Source organism: Mizuhopecten yessoensis, unplaced genomic scaffold (genome assembly GCF_002113885.1).
Source record: "Mizuhopecten yessoensis strain PY_sf001 unplaced genomic scaffold, ASM211388v2 scaffold11091, whole genome shotgun sequence".
Lineage (NCBI taxonomy): Eukaryota > Metazoa > Mollusca > Bivalvia > Pectinida > Pectinidae > Mizuhopecten > Mizuhopecten yessoensis.
Genome location: NW_018408875.1, coordinates 1,002,858 through 1,027,135, shown reverse-complemented (window position 1 = coordinate 1,027,135; position 24,278 = coordinate 1,002,858). Strand labels below are relative to the sequence as shown.

General features: G+C 36.5%; 1 protein-coding gene and 1 long non-coding RNA gene across 2 annotated transcripts; one reads left to right on the top strand and one right to left on the bottom strand.

Moving 5' to 3' along the window:
* LOC110465547 lies at positions 1 to 6,640 on the bottom strand. Its single transcript, XM_021521453.1, has 6 exons — positions 6,599 to 6,640; positions 6,399 to 6,465; positions 5,848 to 6,036; positions 5,603 to 5,744; positions 1,821 to 2,007; positions 1 to 1,436 (listed from the first exon to the last, which is right to left on the bottom strand). Exons 2-5 carry the CDS (start codon positions 6,447 to 6,449, stop codon positions 1,880 to 1,882), a joined length of 510 nt encoding a protein of 169 aa, XP_021377128.1. The 5' UTR covers positions 6,450 to 6,465; positions 6,599 to 6,640; the 3' UTR covers positions 1 to 1,436; positions 1,821 to 1,879.
* A 4,358-nt stretch (positions 6,641 to 10,998) lies between these two features.
* Positions 10,999 to 16,609, top strand: LOC110465568. The gene is made up of 3 exons (XR_002464625.1): positions 10,999 to 11,085; positions 16,133 to 16,237; positions 16,468 to 16,609. It is a non-coding gene; the product is annotated as an uncharacterized LOC110465568 (long non-coding RNA).
* The last annotated feature ends 7,669 nt before the right edge of the window (positions 16,610 to 24,278 follow it).

Here is a 24,278-nt window from a genome sequence, read left to right as displayed (position 1 = left end):
GGTGGCTGTTCAACCTGTAAAGGGGTGTACATGCAGAATGCGCCCTATATCATTAGAATGTCCAAATATATTTAAAAACAAATCAAAAACAGAACTTGGAACTCATTAGTCTTTTTTGCAACTATATTTATTTTCCTTCCAAATGTCTGAGTATACAAAATTATACTTGGTATATATGTGGGTCAAAGACGTTATATTGACAGTAGCTTCCGAAATAACACTGGCTCTTTGCAAACGTATGTGTGTAGGATAGGAATTACTTAAAATTGGTATATGGTACAAGGAAGTTATTCTAACAGTGTAGACAATATGAGGTTGTCGAATTTCGAACAAGTTTTGTTTAACTATATCCTATTATAGTTCTAAATAATGTTTTTATTTATTGTAATTGTTTTGTGGGTTTTTTTCTGTCTCGATAAAGGAGCGGAATGCTCCGAAAATTCAACGTCATATTGTCTACATTGTTAGAATTATTTCTGCCATATGCCTTTCAGACATGTCGTGAAAGTTTGGCTCCAGATTATAATAGAATTTATCAAGAACATGTCAAAATGTTTAACATGTCACTTTATTTTTCAAAATATATCCTCGACAATTTCCATTGCATTTATAGAACAAATTAAACGGCATCAAATTGTACAATATATGTATAAATATATATATATATATACATGGTTTTGGCGTGTATGTAGTAAACAAAACAACCTTGATACTTGCATTGAACCAATATCACTATCTTTCAAATATTTTAAAAATGAAGTCCTTTATACAAAGTCTGAAACATATTCACTAAAATATAAAAGAAGCCACTTTAATTTGAATCCAGGCAAAGTTACTTTAATTGATGTAATAACATGCTAATACATGTTTCTACAAGGTATATGTACGATTTTGTCAACAGTACATTTTTGGAAATAATAGAGTAGCTTAACACTATTTACTGTTTTATGTACGTTTATCTTAGTCAGGAATAAGCACCATTTATTTTTTTTGTCTAAAAAAGGTCATTCTGTTTAGCATTTGCACTTATTTCTGTCACATGTACAAATCTATACAGCCAAGTGAAAAGCACAAATCTGACATCCAGATTTCCCCAAAGGAAAATCTAAAATATTGGTTTGATATAAGGATACAATCTTTATACTTTTCCTATAGACGAACATATTATCAATATTGTCAATTCAGTCAACAGGTCCGGAAGCGGAAGTGACGTGGACATATACATAATGCGGCGCTGTAATCTACTTCATGTGTTGTGCCGAGTTGAAAAATTCGAATTCACCTTCCATACATCTTAAAAACACTGAGGATGCCTTCTCCTCATCTATAGAGCCTTTGTGGTATGCCTCGTTTATGAAGGCGTCCAAGGTTTTGTAACCTTCGTACGTTGGATCAAAATTGTTGTTGTACCATTCTGTGTATACGCCGTGACATCCCTGTAGCATTGAATAAACAAAGTTGCTTTCCCTCACCTCATTTAGAGAATAAAACTTCCAGTGCTAAAATTCGTCTATATTTTAGTTAATTATATGTAGGGCGTGTGTTAAAAAACATTAATGAATTTATAATATTTATGGTTAAAAGAGTAACTTTACTTTAAGACATTAAAACCAATTTAATATTTAGAGAAAATCGTCAAACATTTCCAACAAAACAGTTTATTGCATTTGAGCTGAAAATACAAATATGATATGCAGTTACATTTTGCATCAAAGACTGTTCACACTATATAGGTACCGATTGAATAAACATTAACCTGCCGATCAGATCAAGGAGTAATGTATATACACAGTGTATCAATTAATGCAAAGTATACTTGCCGATTGCAACTGCTGACCAAGCCAGGGCCACAACTTCATGCACGGAAGCATCGCTACTATCATGTAGATGGTGTCCTGTGTAGCAGCGATCTGATGTTCGTAGTCTGCGTACGACTCGCAGGCGTCGCCAAGCTTAATACCTGCTGGATCTTCAATGTGCCACTTTGAAAACAGTGCTTGGTAATACCTGTGACAAGAAGACGCTGTCATCAATATCCATCTCTCAGTAGGCATGCCAGGAAAAGATGCCCAAGTTACGACATAGTATACTTAACAATTGTAAATGGTATACAGCGGTATAATTGCTCTATTCTAAAAGAAGCATTCAAACCAACTGTATACAGCGATAGTACAAACATAAATAGTTTTTTGGCGTTGTCCCGCTTAACACACAAATTCAGATTTACTAAATTCCAGAGAACAAAGGGGAACGATAGATGGTGAGTTATGGTCATTTATAATGTACTTCGATTTAACACATACAAAAAATTACGTAAATATTTTCTGAAATTATTTTTTTTGGTATGACTTTTAGAGTAACATGACAATAGTCTGAAGAAGAAATGTTCCAACTATGTTTCTTGTTATGTCTATAAGCACTTAATTACGTATACATAATCGATGTTACTCAATTAATAATGATTTGTTTATCTTTACCTATTTGTAAGCTACTTTATACTTATCTTTCTGTGTTGGTTAACGCATACTTTCCTATGTTTTACTGCATGTATATAGCTTATGCTACGCATAAATGATTTTATAAGTGTTAGTTGACTCCATTAATCTATACTTCATGTATTTTTCGAAATGAATACAAATTGCACACAATTTAACCATTTTACAGTAAATTTATTGGAATTAAGAAAAAAGGTTTAAAGATGGTTTAGATAAAAAGCAAAAGATAGATAACAAAAAAATACTTTAATCTAAATTCTTAAATCCAATCAATTAAATAAGTTTAAATCTAAATTAATATCACTTCACGTTAATACTTAATGTGAAAGACACTAATATACTTTTTGAAGAGTCTTCCCTTTAACTTTTTTTGCCATTTATGCAGTTATCAGTATGAGGGTAGATAAAGATCTTGACATTTAGTATTATGTTTCCTGTTCAACATTATGGACGTTTCAGCCTATTGCTCGAACTCAATTATTGTGTTGGTTAAATAAGTAAAAAATCTCTTTTGCATATTATAAATGGCACATGACATGTAATGTGCAGCCATATTTAGAAAACAAGAATTAGATTTTGGACTTTTATACACTCCAATGGTTTCGTTTTTGGAGGGCAGATCTCATTCAAATCTAACAGCACCAAGATAAAAATGTTACTAGTATTACGTCCGATTCATTATAAAAAGGAATAACTTATTAACTTACGACAATCAGTCATGTTCTTTATATCTAAAAAAACTTTGTATATGAGCAGGTTTCAGTACACTCCTTCTAAACTTAAAAAGTACCAGAAAAGTTAGCTATGTGAACTTTACAAATTCATCTACAATGTATATTTCCATATTTTTAACATCACGTTTCGAAATTTCCGCAATGTATTTCATTATATGTGGTAAAAGGAACAATACATGTGAATTCTAGTATTTAAAAAGTGTACATCTTCCAATTGATTTTCCAAATAAATTCAGAATTTTATTTTATTTCAATTAAAATTCTAGTTGAACGTATACGAGTACAAGACAATCAACTTGCAAACATGAAACTCATCATATAACAGACGATTTGTTTTTAAGCGTGATATGAGGGGGATATTAAGGAAGTCACTGATGCCTAAAATAGGTCGAGTTCACCGTTTGCTACATGTGAGATAAAAGCGACCCTAGCTGCATCATCGATGCAAGTGTTATCTATGTAACACCTATAAATTCGTTATGCGATATGTGAGGGAAAATTAATGGAGTCACTGAAGCATAAAAATAGGTAAAATACAGCATACACAAAAAGCCATCATGGATGCAAGTATCAATGATGAAGCACATATTATTCCACAAATATTTATATTTTTCTTATGTGCACGGACGGACGGACATCAAGTCCACATCAAGTATCAAGTGATTCCCCAACTGACTTGGATAAATTATGATCCAGTAGTAATACTTCAATGACATTTTAAGTATCCTTCAATGTTAACAGCTTAACTTTTATTATTATAGCTATTTTTATATCATTTAACAAGAGGCCCAGAGGGCCTGTATCGCTCACCTGGATATCTAAGCAATCATGGCAAAATATTTTCCAAATAAGATCAAAGGGAATGGGCCAGAACCCTTGGCCAATCCTTGTAGCATACATGTATCATATTTTTCATGCCCAGTAATTTTATGTATGGATATGAGGTCGGGACCTAAACTGTTTCCAAGCTGTTACTCACAAACTAGGTCCCTAAGGTTTTGGCCAGACCCCGGGGTCTTTTCTAATATCTTGACTGCGTTCGTTTCTTTATGCCCAGCAATTGTATATATAGTTTATGGGTAGGGATCAAAACCATTTCAAACTTAATACCCTGGGGTTAAGTCTGCAAGGGTGGGGCAGACCCTTGGGTCAATTCTAGTATCATGATTGCATCTGTCTCTTTATGCCCAACAGTTGTATATAGTTATACGGTGGAGATCTCAACCATTTCCAAGTAATAAACTATGTTTGGCCCCAACCCTTAGCCCGGGGGGTCTACCCCACCATTTGTTCAATTTTGAATCCCTGCCTTTCATGAATGCTTCCAATCAAAAATGATTGATATCCAGTGCATAGTTCTACAGAAGAAGTCGTTTAAAACAATATAGCCTAATCACCCACTTTTGGCCCCGCCTCTCAGCCCCCTGCGGGGTCACTCCCACCATTTGTACAATTCGGAATCCCACAACCTAGAGATGCTTCCAGTCAAATATGGTTGATATCGATCTCTTAGTTCCAGAGAAGAAGTTGCTTAAAGCAATATTGCCAAATAACCCTTTTGGCCCCGATCCCCAGCCCCCTGTGGGTTAGCCCCACCATTTGTACAATTTTGAATCACACTACTTAGGGATGCTTCCAGTCAAATATGGTTGATATCCATCACTTAGCTCCAGAGAAGAAGTCGTTTAAAGCAATATAGCCAAATTGCCTTCTTTTTGCCTCGCCCCCCACCTAGGGATGCTTCCAGTCAAATATTGTTAGACTCTAATCAGTGGTTAAGAAGAAGAAGACGTTTGAAGAAATTGTTGACGTACGAACGACGGAAGGAAAAAAAGACATTTTCCAAATGTCTCGTGTAAAATCCATGCAGGTGGATTCTAGGAACTGAAACTCAAGCTAAAGCCAAAGCTGGAAAAAACTCTACCCAAAAGTTGATGTATCACATGCTATACAACTCCGTTTCCTAATATGCGCTATCGTGCATAATGTAATATGTTTGAACTGGGCTGTGAGGCATAACATACTAATGTTCAAATAGTTGAATGAGAATTATTAAATAAAATGTCATTATTTCTCCGCTAATCGTATGGCTGTCGGACAGCTTACAATCTCTCGGAATGAAATAAAGTACCTAAAAATGCAATGGAATTGCCTCATACATTAAACTTGTAAACTACAATGTATATTTAGCCATTTATCAAATAAGAACATAAGAAAAACAGAGTGAAATGCATTGATGTACCATCTATAAGCGTACTAGTACGGACATTTTTTTTTCTCATTTACCGACATTTGCTGTTGATTTAAAAAGAAAAAGAACAACTTTACAAAGATAGGTCTCCAGGTTACTATAAATTTAATAATTAAACTTACCAAAGGCTGTTGGATTCAGACACCCATTGGATATTCCTTGAACAAAAAACGTTGACAATGCCCGCTGTTTAATTTCATTGGCTAACGGCGAATCCCAGAGAATCTCGGATAACGGTCTCGCGCAAGTACTTTGAACCACTGGCTGCAAACATATATATTATGAAACACATTATTTAGAAAACATGAGGCATAATGTAATTATTAAGACATGCATATGTAATTCTGTATAAAAACATCAGACATACACAAATTACTCCAGCAGTAGTATTTGGGGCTGCGTCGGCCGAGTAGTTAAGGCGTCTATGATCACTAGCCCTCCACAACTTGGTCGCAGGTTCGTGGCCTACGTGGGGCAGTTGCCAGGAACAGGTCGCATATTGGTTGTTTTTCTGCGAGTACTCCGGTTTTCCTCCACCACCAAAATCTGTCACGTCCTTAAATTACCATAGTTGTTTATAGGACAACAAACAAAACAAACCAAACGTGTTGCAATTAAATGTGTAAACAAAAACAAAACAAAAAAACAAAAATTATTTCGATAGGATATTTCACAAATACAAGGTAAAAATGTGAATTTATAGAAACAGGAGGCACACAAAAACTACTAACCTCAATAGATTTTATTTTTGCACGCTATCGATATGTAAAGAGACAGCGAATGTTACGTACTAGTAACTCCTCTGTAATGATAGAGATATGTGGAACATCTGGTGTGATTTGATTCGTTGACCATCATTACTCGTATGCACTGTCTTCGATTCTAATATTTAGAGTAAATGACAAGTTACTATTGTACCTTGCTTAAGCCGTGGACATGGGCAGACAGTCTCGGGTTCCGTAGAGTCATGGTTTGTTCGTATGCTCTTCAAAAGAAATAGAAAGCGTATCTTCAATGCAATTAGTGGTTTGTATCTAACGCATCGACCTAATATTCATTTTAAGATTTCGCCATAAAGTACTGTAGATTATCACACAAAGACTTATAAAATTATTTACCTTACTTTTCTGTACTTATTCACGAGGAAATTGTTTGCACTTCGATTGAATTTAATAGAACAAAAACAAAATTTAAAAATCTTTATACATTTGCATCATCACAAACCACAAATAATTATATAATAGCGTCAACACACAATAATTTAAACCTTAATTATAACATAAACTATTTATCAAATAGCGTCACCTATCAACTTAAATTTGAAAAAGTACATATAATAGCGTCAGCAGTCAATTATTTGCATTTTAATGAAAAAAATCAATGAAATATATAATAATATATTTATATATGTAAATATACATAGAAAGGACACATAGAGTACTAACTTCTCTAGTACTTTCACACCTTTAGAGGTTCATCAGGGGATGTGTTTATTCATGTTGACAGGACATTTATATACAATTGCGTTAACAATCAATATTTTACTGCCTCTCCTAAGTGATGATCGGCCTTTTATATGCCCCTGCAGGTAGTTCTGTGCAGGTGTTCATTTTCGGAATTTCCACAACGATTATTTAGTCTTACCTGAACGATCTAACAAGGTCCACTGATCCGCTGCGGAGGCGACGTTATCTTTCTCCGTGTCCGGGTTCGGTGCATTACTAGTTCTGTATCTTTATTTTGATCATGTCATTTTTTTATGGCGAATGGCCAAATAATGTGGTAAACTAAATTCTGTCAAACCAGCCAAGTGGAAACATCTTTTTGGCTCATTTCAGTTTTATCTTATTTACCTATTACAAATTCTGTTCAGGGTTTCGCGAGTATCAGATACTTCCTGTTTGGCAATATCTTTAGTAGATTTAGGCATTCCTAAGGGACCAAACTGTGCTCCTCGTTTGGCACACTTACATTTTTATTTGAGGCTGAATTTATTAGAGAGCTTGTCAGCACTGCTAACATACACCTATCCAACCCTTTCAATGTCACACTCGACTATAAGTTGTCTTTAAATAACAAGTAATGTATTGACCTCGTCGATCATACGAGTTTATATCCCCATGAGCTTGAAAATGAGGACACTACAGACTTCTACTGCATCCGCTATCGATCTTCATTTACAACATGGCCAACGGGGACGGATTACTACCAAGCTGTACCATAAGCGGGACCATTTCGAATTTCCGAATGTGATATTTCCCTTTCTTGATAGTAACATCCATGGCTAACGGCGAATCCCAGAGAATCTCGGATAACGGTCTCGCGCAAGTACTTTGAACCACTGGCTGCAAACATATATATTATGAAACACATTATTTAGAAAACATGAGGCATAATGTAATTATTAAGACATGCATATGTAATTCTGTATAAAAACATCAGACATACACAAATTACTCCAGCAGTAGTATTTGGGGCTGCGTCGGCCGAGTAGTTAAGGCGTCTATGATCACTAGCCCTCCACAACTTGGTCGCAGGTTCGTGGCCTACGTGGGGCAGTTGCCAGGAACAGGTCGCATATTGGTTGTTTTTCTGCGAGTACTCCGGTTTTCCTCCACCACCAAAATCTGTCACGTCCTTAAATTACCATAGTTGTTTATAGGACAACAAACAAAACAAACCAAACGTGTTGCAATTAAATGTGTAAACAAAAACAAAACAAAAAAACAAAAATTATTTCGATAGGATATTTCACAAATACAAGGTAAAAATGTGAATTTATAGAAACAGGAGGCACACAAAAACTACTAACCTCAATAGATTTTATTTTTGCACGCTATCGATATGTAAAGAGACAGCGAATGTTACGTACTAGTAACTCCTCTGTAATGATAGAGATATGTGGAACATCTGGTGTGATTTGATTCGTTGACCATCATTACTCGTATGCACTGTCTTCGATTCTAATATTTAGAGTAAATGACAAGTTACTATTGTACCTTGCTTAAGCCGTGGACATGGGCAGACAGTCTCGGGTTCCGTAGAGTCATGGTTTGTTCGTATGCTCTTCAAAAGAAATAGAAAGCGTATCTTTAATGCAATTAGTGGTTTGTATCTAACGCATCGACCTAATATTCATTTTAAGATTTCGCCATAAAGTACTGTAGATTATCACACAAAGACTTTTATAAAATTATTTACCTTACTTTTCTGTACTTATTCACGAGGAAATTGTTTGCACTTCGATTGAATTTAATAGAACAAAAACAAAATTTAAAAATCTTTATACATTTGCATCATCACAAACCACAAATAATTATATAATAGCGTCAACACACAATAATTTAAACCTTAATTATAACATAAACTATTTATCAAATAGCGTCACCTATCAACTTAAATTTGAAAAAGTACATATAATAGCGTCAGCAGTCAATTATTTGCATTTTAATGAAAAAAATCAATGAAATATATAATAATATATTTATATATGTAAATATACATAGAAAGGACACATAGAGTACTAACTTCTCTAGTACTTTCACACCTTTAGAGGTTCATCAGGGGATGTGTTTATTCATGTTGACAGGACATTTATATACAATTGCGTTAACAATCAATATTTTACTGCCTCTCCTGAGTGATGATCGGCCTTTTATATGCCCCTGCAGGTAGTTCTGTGCAGGTGTTCATTTTCGGAATTTCCACAACGATTATTTAGTCTTACCTGAACGATCTAACAAGGTCCACTGATCCGCTGCGGAGGCGACGTTATCTTTCTCCGTGTCCGGGTTCGGTGCATTACTAGTTCTGTATCTTTATTTTGATCATGTCATTTTTTTATGGCGAATGGCCAAATACTGTGGTAAACTAAATTCTGTCAAACCAGCCAAGTGGAAACATCTTTTTGGCTCATTTCAGTTTTATCTTATTTACCTATTACAAATTCTGTTCAGGGTTTCGCGAGTATCAGATACTTCCTGTTTGGCAATATCTTTTTTTTGCCATGGTTTTATCGATTTTGAGTTCGATTTACGTGTTTGGTGACCCTCTGTATTATCTTGTATCATTTCATCATTCGTAAGATTATATTTAAGCGATTTTTTAGCACTTACTGCACAAGTAAGTCGGTAGAATACAGATTAATGAAATACACGATTCTAGATACATACAGTGACTGAATTCCTAATTACACTAAATCGAGAGGGAAATCGAAAATCGACCGCGAATTAAAATGTTCAAATCTTTATTCGAACACAAGCTAACAATTGCTGCCCTTTGGAAAAGAAATCTTCGGGAAAATGACTTTGGGGTAGTTGTGAAATAAATTTCGGAAGTTAGTGTCAGGTATACCGGATTATGTGAAAGCGACAACCGTTTCAGTGTTTAGTGGAGGATATATTACGAGCTGTACGGCTTGTGACAGAATGATGCGTGTTTCATTGATATCAGATTTGAAAAGCCACAACAACACTATGCAAATAACTCAGTAGTAAAGATAAATATCAAGCCGCAACCGGTTTTTACCGAATCCATTTACTTCCACGCCTACATATAGTCGCCGAAAGAATACAGGATTTACCGTAGCAGTATTTGTCTCGTCTATGTATAGATTCAATAGTCATTTCCGAGAAAAGCAAACATCTTTCTTACGTATGTTAAGTACACTATATAAATATATGTGTATACGTATGGAATAGTTTAAGCGATCAGACTTGTTCAAGAGAAATGTTGAGATTTTATTGATAGAGTGCATCCTGTTTTCTGACAAATAACTCAACCATGATGTTCTACTTGAGAGACTGTAATATGCGCTTAAGAAGTTTTATTGTCGTAATCATAACTAATTTTAGCTTCTTTCTGAAAAATAAAGAGAATATGCCTATTTGTGCTGTTGACTGCTAACCTGTCTTGTGGGGGAGGCGGGGGTTGAGCTTATCATCCAGTGCGAAATTCTGCCATTTGCAATTATGCACATATATTTTGTAGGCTTCGTTATCTGCTCTGCATAGTTTTTGGTTTCCATCTGACGAATATCTTTCGATTAAGTTCATTAAAGTGACAATGACAGCATCTGTCAACAGTCACTTATATATCTGCATGCGTTGTCAGATGTGCATCGTGAGAAAAAAAGGCACAATGCAAATAGACACTGTTCAATTTTATTTGTACATCAAACTAAATATTTCTTCATAAATGGAAAGGTAAATATATATACCAAAATGATCGCAGGATACCTCCTTCGAGTAATGCATATGCTTTTCAATAGTTCTCGGTACTGAGTGATACTAAAATGAATCAATTGCACAACCTTCCAGAAAAAAATGACTCATCTTGAATACATGTATCTATATTTAAAGCGTTATGCTAAATATATCGCTGTTGACTATCCCCGACGTAGAAAAAAAAATATTCCGTAATAACAACAACAACACATTTCACTTACAAGCTGTTTCTTAGAGAGAAAAAAGATATATTAAGGATCGTATATAATAGAGACATGTCTGCAATTATTATATATAGGTTGAGGTTGTAGTAATATCTACGTAAGTCGATATCTAGATAGCTAATTCAAGGGGAACGACACTTACTCGTTAGGCTGCAGGTAACGTACACCTTGTGTTAGTGATTGTGTTGAATTGATATTTCATCAGATATATTTTTATAAGGGACAAACATATCATGTGGACCATAGGATGTTAATTCGTGCCAAGTCCCCCTGCCAGGTTCAATAATTTGAAAGTTTAGATAACAAGGCTAAATTCGCTAAGGTTGAATACATGAATATGTGAATACAAAATGAACGCTTGGCTAGTAAAGATGAGATGTTACAGGCTGGACAGATAATGACAACAAAAACTGGCTGAAAACATGTATTGAATGTGTATTTTTTAAGAGAGGCTGTATCAACACATTATGAATAAGTAAAATTAAGAAGGCCATTTTACCCGAATTACCTGACGTTATTTTCAATACCTTCAGTTCATCTATATTTCCACACTGTTCTCTGTATAAGGAATAGGAATCAGTTTGTTTTTTGAGTATTATAAATCCTCGCAACCACTTTTAAGTCATACATGTATGTATTAGAAATGTCTGCCAAATATCTGATTCTTTGACAACTTTACTACAAATATATAGCAGGAATTGAGCTTTCTATATCCACTGCATTACACTTCATATTATTTGTTGACAGTTTTCTGCTACAATACATGGAGTTTCCTCAAAAGATGCTGATAACCGAAAAGAGTCTGAAACCTTAATCATATCTTTTAGAATACTGTGTTTAAAAAAAGGTTATACATGTATCTCTTCGTTCCACTAAACATCAACAAACAAAATATAAACCCTTCATTCCCAAAATTATTTGAATCTGGTGTAGAAGCATCTTAAAAATAGCAGAAATTCAGGGCTGGATTTTCACGAACATAAAGAGTTGTGCCCCTTTGTTTGCTTTATCATTCATATTTTTATTTTTCCATTTGTTATGTACTTCTATGGCAAGCCAACTTAACCTTTATTCAAGGAGCAATGTCGATCCTGTATTTCATCGAATTATATAAGATATCTTATATAGCATATGAGATATCTTATATGCTATATAAGATATCTTATATCGTATATAAGATATCTCATATAGTATATAAGATATCTCATATAATATATAAGATATCTCATATACTATATGATATATCTTATATACGATATAAGATATCTTATATAGCATATAAGATATCTCGTCTCTGAGATATCTTATATAGAAATTAAATGAGATGCTATATAAGATATGTTATATGATATATAAGATATCTTATATCGTACATAAGATATCTCATTTAATTTTCTACATAAGATATCTTATATAATATATAAGATATCTCATATAGCTATATGAGATATCTTATATAATTGAAATCTCGTTGCTATATAAAAGATCTTATATAGGAACGAGATTTTAACAAAATGTCGAAAATGAAGTCTCCCCGTCCGGCATATCTCGAGGATCTACGTAGGGACAGTAGGTTTGTTGTAACAACACGTGTTCCTGTCGCCGCCATTATGTCTGAGCCCACTTCAAGATTGCAGGAAATGGCAGCCTCTGCTTTGGCCGCTATAAGAGAGACAAGGCGAGCTAGGCCTAGGGAAAATACAGCATCCGTACCATCCCTGTCCGCCATTGCGCCCAATCGATCCTGAATGTGCTCCGAAAGATTCTCGAGGAACAAATTAGTTTCTGGTTTTTAATGCCACGAAATCTCATTCTATATCAGATATCTTATATAGCAACGAGATTTCAATTATATAAGATATCTTATATAGAATGAGATTTCGTGGCATTAAAAACCAGAAACTAATTTCTTCCTCGAGAATATATAATATATATATAATATGAGATATCGTATATATAATATGAGATATCTTATATAGAAAATTAAATGAGATATCTTATATGCGATATAAGATATCTTAAATAGTATATATGATATCTTATATATTTATATATAAGATATCTCATTTAATTTCTATATGAGATATCTCACATAGGATAGAAGATATCTTATATATTATATAAGATATTTCATATAGTATATAAGATATCTTATATACCTAATGAGATATCTTATTTAATATATAAGATATCTGATATCGCATATAAGATATCTCATTTAATTTTCTATTTAAGATATCTCATATTATATATAAGATATCTCATATAGCTATATAAACCCTGTGTCAATATTTCGTTTGTTGCTGGAGTTATGGCCCTTTGCACATAAAAAATTATCAAAATTAACTTCTTTTTTTTTTACTTTTTTCGCTATACCGCTTGCCATATTAATTTGAAAATTTGTTTGTGGCTTTATCATAAAAGATTACAGAGTTTGAACCATGTTTTAATATTCCATTTCTGACTGGAGTTATGGCCCATTTGCACATAGGAAATTCTCATAATTAACTGTTTTCCATATTATTTGTAACTTAGTATACATGTATGATGGATTACAGTTTGAGTTAGAATCCAGCGTCAATGTTCTATTTGTTCTGGAGTTAGAGCCCTTTGCACATAGGAAATTCTTATTAGTAACTGTATTTTTTCCGGCAACACATCCACTTCCTTCGAATTGTAGTTTTCTTCTATAGGTGTCTCCTTGACATCCGTCCTCATATGACCCTGGCTGTTGCGAGGACATAAATCACCTAATACAGTACATCCCTTGAAGTCCTTCTGTTTGGCTTGATGATGTTTTCAAACCAATGGTCTGGAACATTACTTGGTTGAGAAGACTGAATGTCGTTTAACAGAGGGTCTCTATCATAATACTCTGGCTCCCTAGGGGGAGGAGTGGGATCCCAAAGGGGGATTCTCCAATTCAATTACACAATTTGTTGTTAGGACCCCTGCACATCTTTAGTAATCAGGTTTTCCGTCTGTCTGTCCTTCTATCTGTTTTTAGCTCACCTGCCAAGGACAAGTGAGCTTTTGCCCTGGTGCGCTCTCCGTCGTCTGACCATTGCTCGGCCCTCGGGCGTCAACATTTCCTTAAACATCTTCTTCTCAATAACCTAGAGGTCCAGCGACCTGGTATTGGGCCTGTAGCGTGCTGGGATGAAGGGCTATCAAGTTTGTTCAAATGAGTGACCTTGTCCGACTTTTCCAGGTCACAAGTGTTTAATGAGGTAAAATGTTTAAACAACTTATTTTCAATAACCAAGGGACCCATATACCTGATATTGTGCCTGTAGCATGCTTGAATAAAGGACTACCAACATGGTTCAAAAGAATTATCTTGCCTGCCTTTCAAGGTCATAGAGGTCAAATGTGCTAAAATCTTACAACAACTTCTCAATAACTAAGAGGACCATGATAGTGAGCCTATAGCATGCCTGGATGAGAGGCTACGAAATGTGTTCAAATGAATGACATTGACCGACTGTCAAGGTCACAGGGGTCAAATGTGCTAACATATTTAAACAACTTCTTTTCGATAACCAAGAGGCCCAGATACCTGATATTGGGCATGTAGCATGCTGGGATGAAGGGCTACTAAGTTTGTTAAAATGAATGACCTTGATATACATTCAAGGTTACATGGGTCAAATGTGCTATATTTGAATAAAGTGGTAAAGAGCTTAGCATCCACAGAAATGACCTAGATCAGCTTCAAAGTTGCATTAGAGGCAAGTGAGTGACACAGGCCCATTGGGCTTTTTGTTTAATTTCTGCACAATATCTTCAATAATGTTGGTTGAATTGCTTTCAGACTTTATCCAGTGCTTTTTTGAAGAAAGTGCATGCTTTGAATAGCTGTTACCATGAATAGAACATTTGTTTAGGCACAATATTTCCAATTCTGTTCGGATGATCACACTCAGGCTTTATCAAGTGCTACCTCGGAGAAAGTGCCTGCTTTGGTGCTTTGGTGGTGAAAGGTTAAGGTCATTGTTACTTTAGAAAGTATTTGCTTAGGATACAAATTGTAGCTTTTGAGGCATCGATGTCAAAGTTCAAAGTTAATGTTACTATAAATAGAAACACATTTCATGCACAATATTTGGAGCTCTTTTGGGCCGTATGCACTCAGACTTTATCCTGTGTGATAAAATGTTTGTTTAAGCTTTCGGATAGCTTTTCAGCCTTTGATATCAAAGGTCAAGGTCACTTACTATAAATAGAACATCAGTGTATGCACTGTATTTCGACTTCTGTTGGACTGATTACACTCAGATTTTATCGAGTCCTTCTTGAAAGAACGTGCCTGCTTGGGATAACTTTTCAGGTCCAGTGTTCAAAGGTCAATGGGTCACTACAAATAGAAAATCTGTTCAATGCACTAATGCACAATATCTTGATTTCTCTTGGACTGATTTCACTCTTGACTTTGTCCAGTGCTTCCTTAAAGAAAGTGTCTACTTGGGATACCATTCCAGGCCCGGGGGTTAGGTCTCTATCACTGTTACTATATGAATAGAAAATCAGTTTATAAAATGCACTACTTACATTTTGAGTTCTGTTGGGCTGATTACAATCAACACTTTATCCAGTGCTTTTATAAAAGAAAGCACTTGCTTTCACTAGTGTTTGCTACATGTATACCTAACCACAATTTCTTTTAAATATTCAATAAACATATTATGGAGAATAGTCACGGCGGCATTTAAAATATAGATGTAAATATAAATCTTATTACCGGTTAGCTTGTAATAATAATAATAATAATATCTTTTATTTAAACAGGTTTACATATTAAGATTAACATCTAATTTACAATATGGCCCTGTAAATTGTATTATTGTAGCAATATTGCCAAAAAACAATTATGTAAAATTGTCAATCTTTTGCTATTTTTTTATTATATATTTGTGTATAAATGCAAATATATAAAGGATCTTACATGAGTTTCCATTTCATATGAGATTTATGAAACGAGTCTAAAAAAATTTCAATTAAGCAAGCCTCTGGCGAGTTAAAATGAAAAATTCGTGATGAGTTTCATGTATGTATCAAAACAAATCAGTGAAAAAGTCATGTTAAGACTCCATTGAAGTTATATCATTTACATGTATGCATTCCTCCAAGTTATGCGTTATTTAATCAAATACGTATCAGTTCAATTTACAACGAGATTTAAAAAAAAAAATGTATTTTCCAGTTTCCTGACAGAACTGACTGATTTACCAAAACTGCAAGATGTGATCTAGATTTAGCACGAGGAATGGTGGTATCCCTGTGGAAAGTCAAAAAGATTAAACAAGAGGTATTCCAGAAAATATTGGCGTTTAGACACTCTTTAGAATTTTTCAAAATTACCATTTACTTGACAGGAAAAGCTGTACCCATCTCTCTCGGCCGACTTGTTTTTAGCTCTTTATACTTTTTCAATTGTCTTTTCCCTATCCCTCCTTCCATTTCTTATATTTTGCCCTTATTTCATCGATTTCGCGTCTGAATGGAGCTTTGTTCACATTTATGTATTCTGTTTTTCAGTGATGACAAGTTGATGACTGGAAGTTTGGAGGGAGTGGCAATGATTTTGGATTGGTCACTTGAAGTTACCAGGAAGTAGAAATCGTACGAGCACATAGGATTAACAGTGTTTTATTTTTTTTTCTGGTACACTATACTTAATGCCAAGAAACTATTCTTTTCGTTACAAATATGTAACATTTAACATTCAAATAACCACAGAATCTAAATGAAAAAATCACTTATTTGCATAATCGAATTAACAGAAGAAATTGTCAATTTAGATATGGAATTTTATTTTTTGCAAATTAGTGAAAACACGTTTCCTATGTTAACTCTGTAACTGTCAATATTGAATGTTTGTTTTAACATAGTTACGTTGCTTATTCGTTCCGAGCAAGACAAAATGCCGCAACAGCATTTATGTTGACCCTTGCTATGGTTTGAGTCTCGTTCCATCAGTGGCAATATAGTTCAGTTATGACTATTGTCCTTACCAAGTATGTAAGCAAGTATAAACAAATCCGTTCTTGCTTTTCCTTGGCTAGATTGCGGATTTGTGTATTGATGGTACGTGAATAGGAGTGGGCGTAGTATTACGTTTATCCTCATTAATAGTCTAGCATGCTGAAGTGCATGTCATTAGGAGGAACCGGATACACAACGCCTTTCAGAGTGAAGAGTGTTCTTAATCAGGATGAGCTAATTGTAGATGTATAAACATGGGAAAAACCCATACCAGCCTAAAAATAACCTGGTCCCTCATCCCCAACAGGTCCCTCACTGATCCATCCCGCCGTCAGGGAGGGATTTACTATAAATATAGAGAGAGGGGCGGATTTTATGCAGAACCCCCATTTCCTATTCATCAAGGGACGTGATTACACGCACTGGAAATAATGCAATCTTGTTTTGATTTTTATTTATTGAATCGTAAATTTAACTTTCCCATAATCTTACGGGACAATTTTGGTTTGCATGGTAGTCTGGTCAAGGTCACTTTTACTATTTTAAAAAAATCATTGTCTGCGCTGTAGCAGCTTCATTCCTTGAAGGATTTCCATCGATTTGAAACAATAATTAAGAACCATAATATCAGAGAAGTTTCAATTGTTTGCTTGTTATATATTTATTTTTTTATTGAAAATTAGGATTAAGGGATGGGCTATTATGACCCTTACTCAACAACATGTTCTTTATTATTTACTGCCATTCTGTACTGATATACCACCTCCTTTATTCCATTATTTGAATCCTCCATACACAGCCTCCCTGAGTGCCCTCGGCTCTTTGATTGAATTACAGTATAATATAACTCTTGGAAAGGATTACTGCCAAAGATTATTCTTTTGAGCTTTTCTAGATTCAATTTCATGAATCTCCTCCGTCCCCTTCAAATGAAGTATATAACGTGGAAATCGAGCAAGGCAAGGAAATCGACTTTGATTTTTTTTATATAAAAAAGTAACAATAATAGATACAAAAAATAACGTTGAAAGTATGATATAGGGAGTAAATTTATATTTTCAGGGTTTTTTATGCTGTGTTAGATCCGGGCATCAGCGATGAAAACTACAATTTTAACAAATAGAAAGAGGGTTCAAGATAGCAGTGTTACCAAGCGAGATTGTTCTATGGAAATACTTAGCGTTTGTACAGTTATACCTGTTTATTAACTGGTCGTTTAGCCAGACTGACCTCGTGTATTAAAACACTTCTCTTTAAAGTCCTATTACACAAATTGGTTGGTACTTGTAAAATCTGATAAAGATTCTAGCTTCTTATTTTATTTCAATTATATATCAAAACGCTCTAACGATGATATGATAGTCCTTATGGTTGTAACGAGTGTAGACGAACTACTTTAAATGGTTAAGACCCGCTAGTCAACATCAATGTCAATAGTTAAAGGGCTTGCCTTCCGGTTTCCGTGTAAAACTCCTGGCCTCTATTTTGGAATTTCTTTTAAATATAGTAAGGTTGAATGATAACATTCCTAGTATATGTACGCCAACATCAAATCGTGACTAATTGGAAAGAAATACTTCCTCGTGATGGTTTTGGGGAGCGACACTGGTCCATTTCAAGAGGTAAAATGAGATTAAAAAATATCAGAGTTGAATTGGTTTCAACTTCACAATTTTAGTTTTAAAATTAAAGTGGCAAACGTATATCAACCAAATCTAATTATATACATTTTTTAACATTACTGTCGTATTTTCTCAAGACAATCATTTTGACGATGACGGAACAAAACAATTGTGATAACAACAAAAAGGACAAAAACGGTACTTGTGATTTTTTCTAATTTAAACATTATAGTACGGTTTTTTTCTCGTGACCTTTCCAAATGTATCTTATCGTGGCTTTTATCGGATCGATTAAAAACCCGTGGTGGCTGCCATGCCTTACTTAAATCCCATGTAAACTCTTTTTAATACAAAAGGATTGTGGGCCAATTTAATTTAACCGCTTGTGATTTCATCAATAACCAAAAATAAATATTTATCAAGAATGTAATGCATTCCCCAAATAAAAAAACCCACATCTTTATACAGAGATGGGTTCTCGATGTTTGCTGACTAATGTGTCGAGCGCTTCACAAAAGGNAGTCTCAGTACCTTGCCATCGGCGGTCAGTTTCAGTACCCTGACATCGGCTGTCAGTTTCAGTACCTTGACATCTGCTGTCAGTTTCAGAACTCTTACATCGGCTGTCAGTTTCAGTACCCTGACATCGGCTGTCAGTTTCAGTACTCTTACATCGGCTGTCAGGTTCAGTACACTGTCATCGGCTGTCATTTTCAGTACGTTGACATCGGCTGTCAGTCTCAGTACCTTGACATCGGCTGTCAGTTTCAGTACCCTGACATCGGCTGTCAGTTTCAGTACCTTGACATCTGCTGTCAGTTTCAGAACTCTTACATCGGCTGTCAGTTTCAGTACCCTGACATCGGCTGTCAGTTTCAGTACTCTTACATCGGCTGTCAGGTTCAGTACACTGTCATCGGCTGTCATTTTCAGTACGTTGACATCGGCTTATTTACTGCCATTCTGTACTGAGGCTGTCAGTTTCAGTACTCTTACATCGGCTGTCAGGTTCAGTACCTTGACATCGGCTGTCAGTATCAGTACTTTGACATCGGTTGTCAGTCTCAGTACCTTGACATCGGCTGTCAGTATCAGTACCTTAACATCGGCTGTCAGTTTCAGTACTCTGACTTCGGCTGTCAGTTTCACTACCTTGACATAGGCTGTCAGTTTCAGTACCTTGACATTGGCTGTCAGTATCAGTACATTGACATCGGCTGTTAGTCTCAGTACCTTGACATCGGCTGTCAGGCTCAGTACCTTGACATCGGCTGTCAGTTTCAGTACCTTGACATCGGCGGTCAGTTTCAGTACCCTGACATCGGCGGTCAGTTTCAGTACCTTGACATCGGCTGTCAGGCTCAGTACCTTGACATCGGCTGTCAGTTTCAGTACTCTTACATCGGCTGTCAGTTTCAGTACCATGACATCGGCCGTCAGGCTCAGTACCTTGACATCGGTTGTCAGTTTCAGTACCCTGACATCGGCTGTCAGGTTCAGTACCTTGACATCGGTTGTCAGTTTCAGTTCCTTGACATCGGCTGTCAGTTTCAGTACCATTACATCGGCTGTCAGTTTCAGTACCTTGACATCGGCTGTCAGTTTCAGAACTCTTACATCGGCTGTCAGTTTCAGTACCCTGACATCGGCAGTCAGTTTCAGTACTCTGACATCGGCTGTCAGTTTCAGTACACTGTCATCGGCTGTCCTTTTCAGTACGTTGACATCGGCTGTCAGTTTCACTACCTTGACATCGGCTGTCAGTTTCAGTACCTTGACATCGGCTGTCAGTATCAGTACCTTGACATCGGCTGTTAGTCTCAGTACCTTGACATCGGCTGCCAGTATCAGTATACTGACATCGGCAATCAGTCTCAGTACCTTGACAAAGGCTGTCAGTTTCAGTACCCTGACATCGGCTGTCAGTTTCAGTATCTTGACATCGGCGGTCAGTTTCAGCTCCATGACATCGGCGGTCAGTTTCAGTACCATTACATCGGCTGTCAGTTTCAGTACCTTGACATCGGCGGTCAGTTTCAGTTCCATGACATCGGCTGTCAGTTTCAGTACCATTACATCGGCTGTCAGTCTCAGTACCTTGACATCGGCTGTCAGTTTCAGTACTCTGACTTCGGCTGTCAGGTTAAGTACCCTGACATCGGCTGTCAGTCTCAGTACCTTGACATCGGCTGTCAGTTTCAGTTCGTTAACATCGGTTGTCAGTCTCAGTACCTTGACATCGGCTGTCAGTATCAGTACCTTGGCATCGGCTGTCATTCTCAAAACCTTCACATCGGCTGTCAGTTTCAGTACCTTGACATCGGCTGTCATTCTCAGTACCTTGACATCGGCTGTCAGTTTCAGTACTCTGACATCGGCTGCCAGGTTCAGTACCTTAACATCGGCTGTCAGTTTCAGTACCATAACATCGGCTGTCAGTATCAGTACCTTGACATTGACTGTCAGTATCAGTACCTTGACATCGGCTGTCAGTATCAGTACTCTGACATCGGCTGTCAGTATCAGTACCCTGACATCGGCTGTCATTATCAGTACCTTGACATCGGCTGTCATTCTCAGTACCTTGACATCGGCTGTCAGTATCAGTACCCTGACATCGGCTGTCAGTTTCAGTACCATGACATCGGCTGTCAGTATCAGTACCTTGACATTGGCTGTCAGTCTCAGTACCTTGACATCGGCTGTCAGTCTCAGTACCTTGACATCGGTTGTCAGTCTCAGTGCCTTGACATCGGCTGTCAGTATCAGTACCTTTACATCGGCTGTCAGGTTCAGTACACTGACATCGGCTGTCAGTTTCAGTACCTTGACATCGGCTGTCAGTTTCAGTTCCTTAACATCGGTTGTCAGTCTCAGTACCTTGACATCGGCTGTCAGTATCAGTACCTTGGCATCGGCTGTCAGTCTCAAAACCTTGACATCGACTGTCAGTTTCAGTACCTTGACATCGGCTGTCAGTATCAGTACCTTGACATCGGCTGTCATTCTCAGTACCTTGACATCGGCTGTCAGTATCAGTACCTTGACATCGGCTGTCAGTTTCAGTACTTTGACATCGGCTGTCAGTATCAGTACGTTGACATCGGCTGTCAGTATCAGTACCCTGACATCGGGTGTCAGTATCAGTACCTTGACATCGGCTGTCAGTATCAGTACCTTGACATCGGCTGTCAGTATCAGTACCTTGACATCGGCTGTCAGTATCAGTACCTTGACATCGGCTGTCAGTTTCAGTACCTTGACATCGGCTGTCAGTTTCAGTACCTTGACATCGGCTGTCAGTTTCAGTACCTTGACATCGGCTGTCAGGTTCAGTTCCTTAACATCGGTTGTCAGTCTCAGTACCTTGACATCGGCTGTCAGTATCAGTACCTTGACATCGGCTGTCAGTCTCAGTACCTTGACATCGGCTGTCAGTTTCAGTACCCTGACATCGGCTGTCAGTTTCAGTACCTTGACATCGGCTGTCAGTATCAGTACCTTGACATCGGCTGTCAGTTTCAGTACCTTGACATCGGCTGTCAGTTTCAGTACCTTAACATCGGTTGTCAGTCTCAGTGCCTTGACATCGGCTGTCAGTATCAGTACCTTGGCATCGGCTGTCAGTCTCAAAACCTTGACATCGGCTGTCAGTTTCAGTACATTGACATCGGCTGTCAGTATCAGTACCTTGACATCGGCTGTCATTCTCAGTACCTTGACATCGGCTGTCAGTATCAGTACCTTGACATCGGCTGTCAGTTTCAGTACCTTGACATCGGCTGTCAGTTTCAGTACCTTAACATCGGTTGTCAGTCTCAGTGCCTTGACATCGGCTGTCAGTATCAGTACCTTGACATCGGCTGTCAGTCTCAGTACCTTGACATCGGCTGTCAGTATCAGTACCTTGACATCGGCTGTCAGTCTCAGTACCTTGACATCGGCTGTCAGTTTCAGTACCTTGACATCGGCTGTCAGTTTCAGTACCTTGACATCGGCTGTCAGTTTCAGTTCCTTAACATCGGTTGTCAGTCTCAGTACCTTGACATCGGCTGTCAGTATCAGTACCTTGGCATCGGCTGTCAGTCTCAAAACCTTGACATCGGCTGTCAGTTTCAGTACATTGACATCGGCTGTCAGTATCAGTACCTTGACATCGGCTGTCATTCTCAGTACCTTGACATCGGCTGTCAGTATCAGTACCTTGACATCGGCTGTCAGTTTCAGTACTTTGACATCGGCTGTCAGTATCAGTACGTTGACATCGGCTGTCAGTATCAGTACCCTGACATCGGCTGTCAGTATCAGTACTTTGACATCGGCTGTCAGTTTCAGTACCTTGACATCGGCTCTCAGTATCAGTACCTTGACATCGGCTGTCAGTATCAGTACCCTGACATCGGCTGTCAGTTTCAGTACCCTGACATCGGCTGTCAGTTTCAGTACCTTGACATCGGCTGTCAGTCTCAGTACCTTGACATCGAAAATTTTGTTATTTTACTGCGTGCTGTTATGATTGATACTTCACTTGATTGTAAATAAATTATTAGATTTAAAGACAGAAAAGAAAAAAAATAATAATATGTGACTATAGTATTGTTTTTTCTTTTCACTGTTATATCATACAAACTAAGCACCATTTTCCTGGCCGCACGTGTTTCGCGGAATACACCTACGCACTAGGGTGTACAGTAAATACACAGGCAAAATCAGTAAAAACATGTATCCAACACATAAAAATCAAATACTTCAAGATGTTGTATCTGTAATAATATCATAAATATATAAGTTTAACGATAACAAAGATAAAACACGGAATAGCTGATTTTTTAATGCAAAAGTACTTATAAGTACCGTATTATTTCAATTTGGTTTCAACTTAACAATTTTAGTTTTTAAATTAAAGTAGCAAACATATATCAACCAAATGTAAATATATACATTTTTAAACATTACTGTCGTATTTTCTCAAGACAATCATTTTGACGATGACGGAACAAAACAATTGTGAATAACATTTAAAAAAATAACGTTCTTTCTACAAAAAGGACAAGAACGTACTTGTGATTTTTTCTAATATATACATTGTAGTACGTATTATACTGTTTTTCTTTTCATTGTGATATTATACAAACTAAGCACCATTTTCCTGACCGCACGTGTTTCGCGGAATACATCTACGCACTAGGGTGTACAGTAAATACACAGGCAAAATCAGCAAAAAACTTTCTCCAACACATAAAAATAAAATACCTGAAGGTATTGTATCTGTAATAATGTCATATATATATAAGCTTAACGATGACAAAGTACTTATAAGTACCGTATTATTTCTATTTAGTCAACGCAAGCTGCCGAATAATTATTAGAATTGCAATTCTATATGTTTTGTTTGTTTAATGATTAAAGTAGTCTGAAAGCCATGTTCGTTTTTATCTAAAGTAGTCCAAGCATAACACATAGTTTGTAAACATATGTGCTCTTACGAACTTAAAGATCCATATCTATGATAACGTTTTCATGCCTACGCATGGATTCTGTGCTCAGACCAATTTTCTCGTAAATCGCTTAAATCAGATGAAAGACAAGTGTTAAAACTGAAACAGTACACGAATTAACGTTCTCCCAATTCTTTAAAATTATAGACAAAAAGCGATTAATTCATCACCGAAACAAGAAATCTGGTTTGAGCACTGATTCAGAGTTTTAGATAAGAATCATTTTATGAATACGGCACCAGAA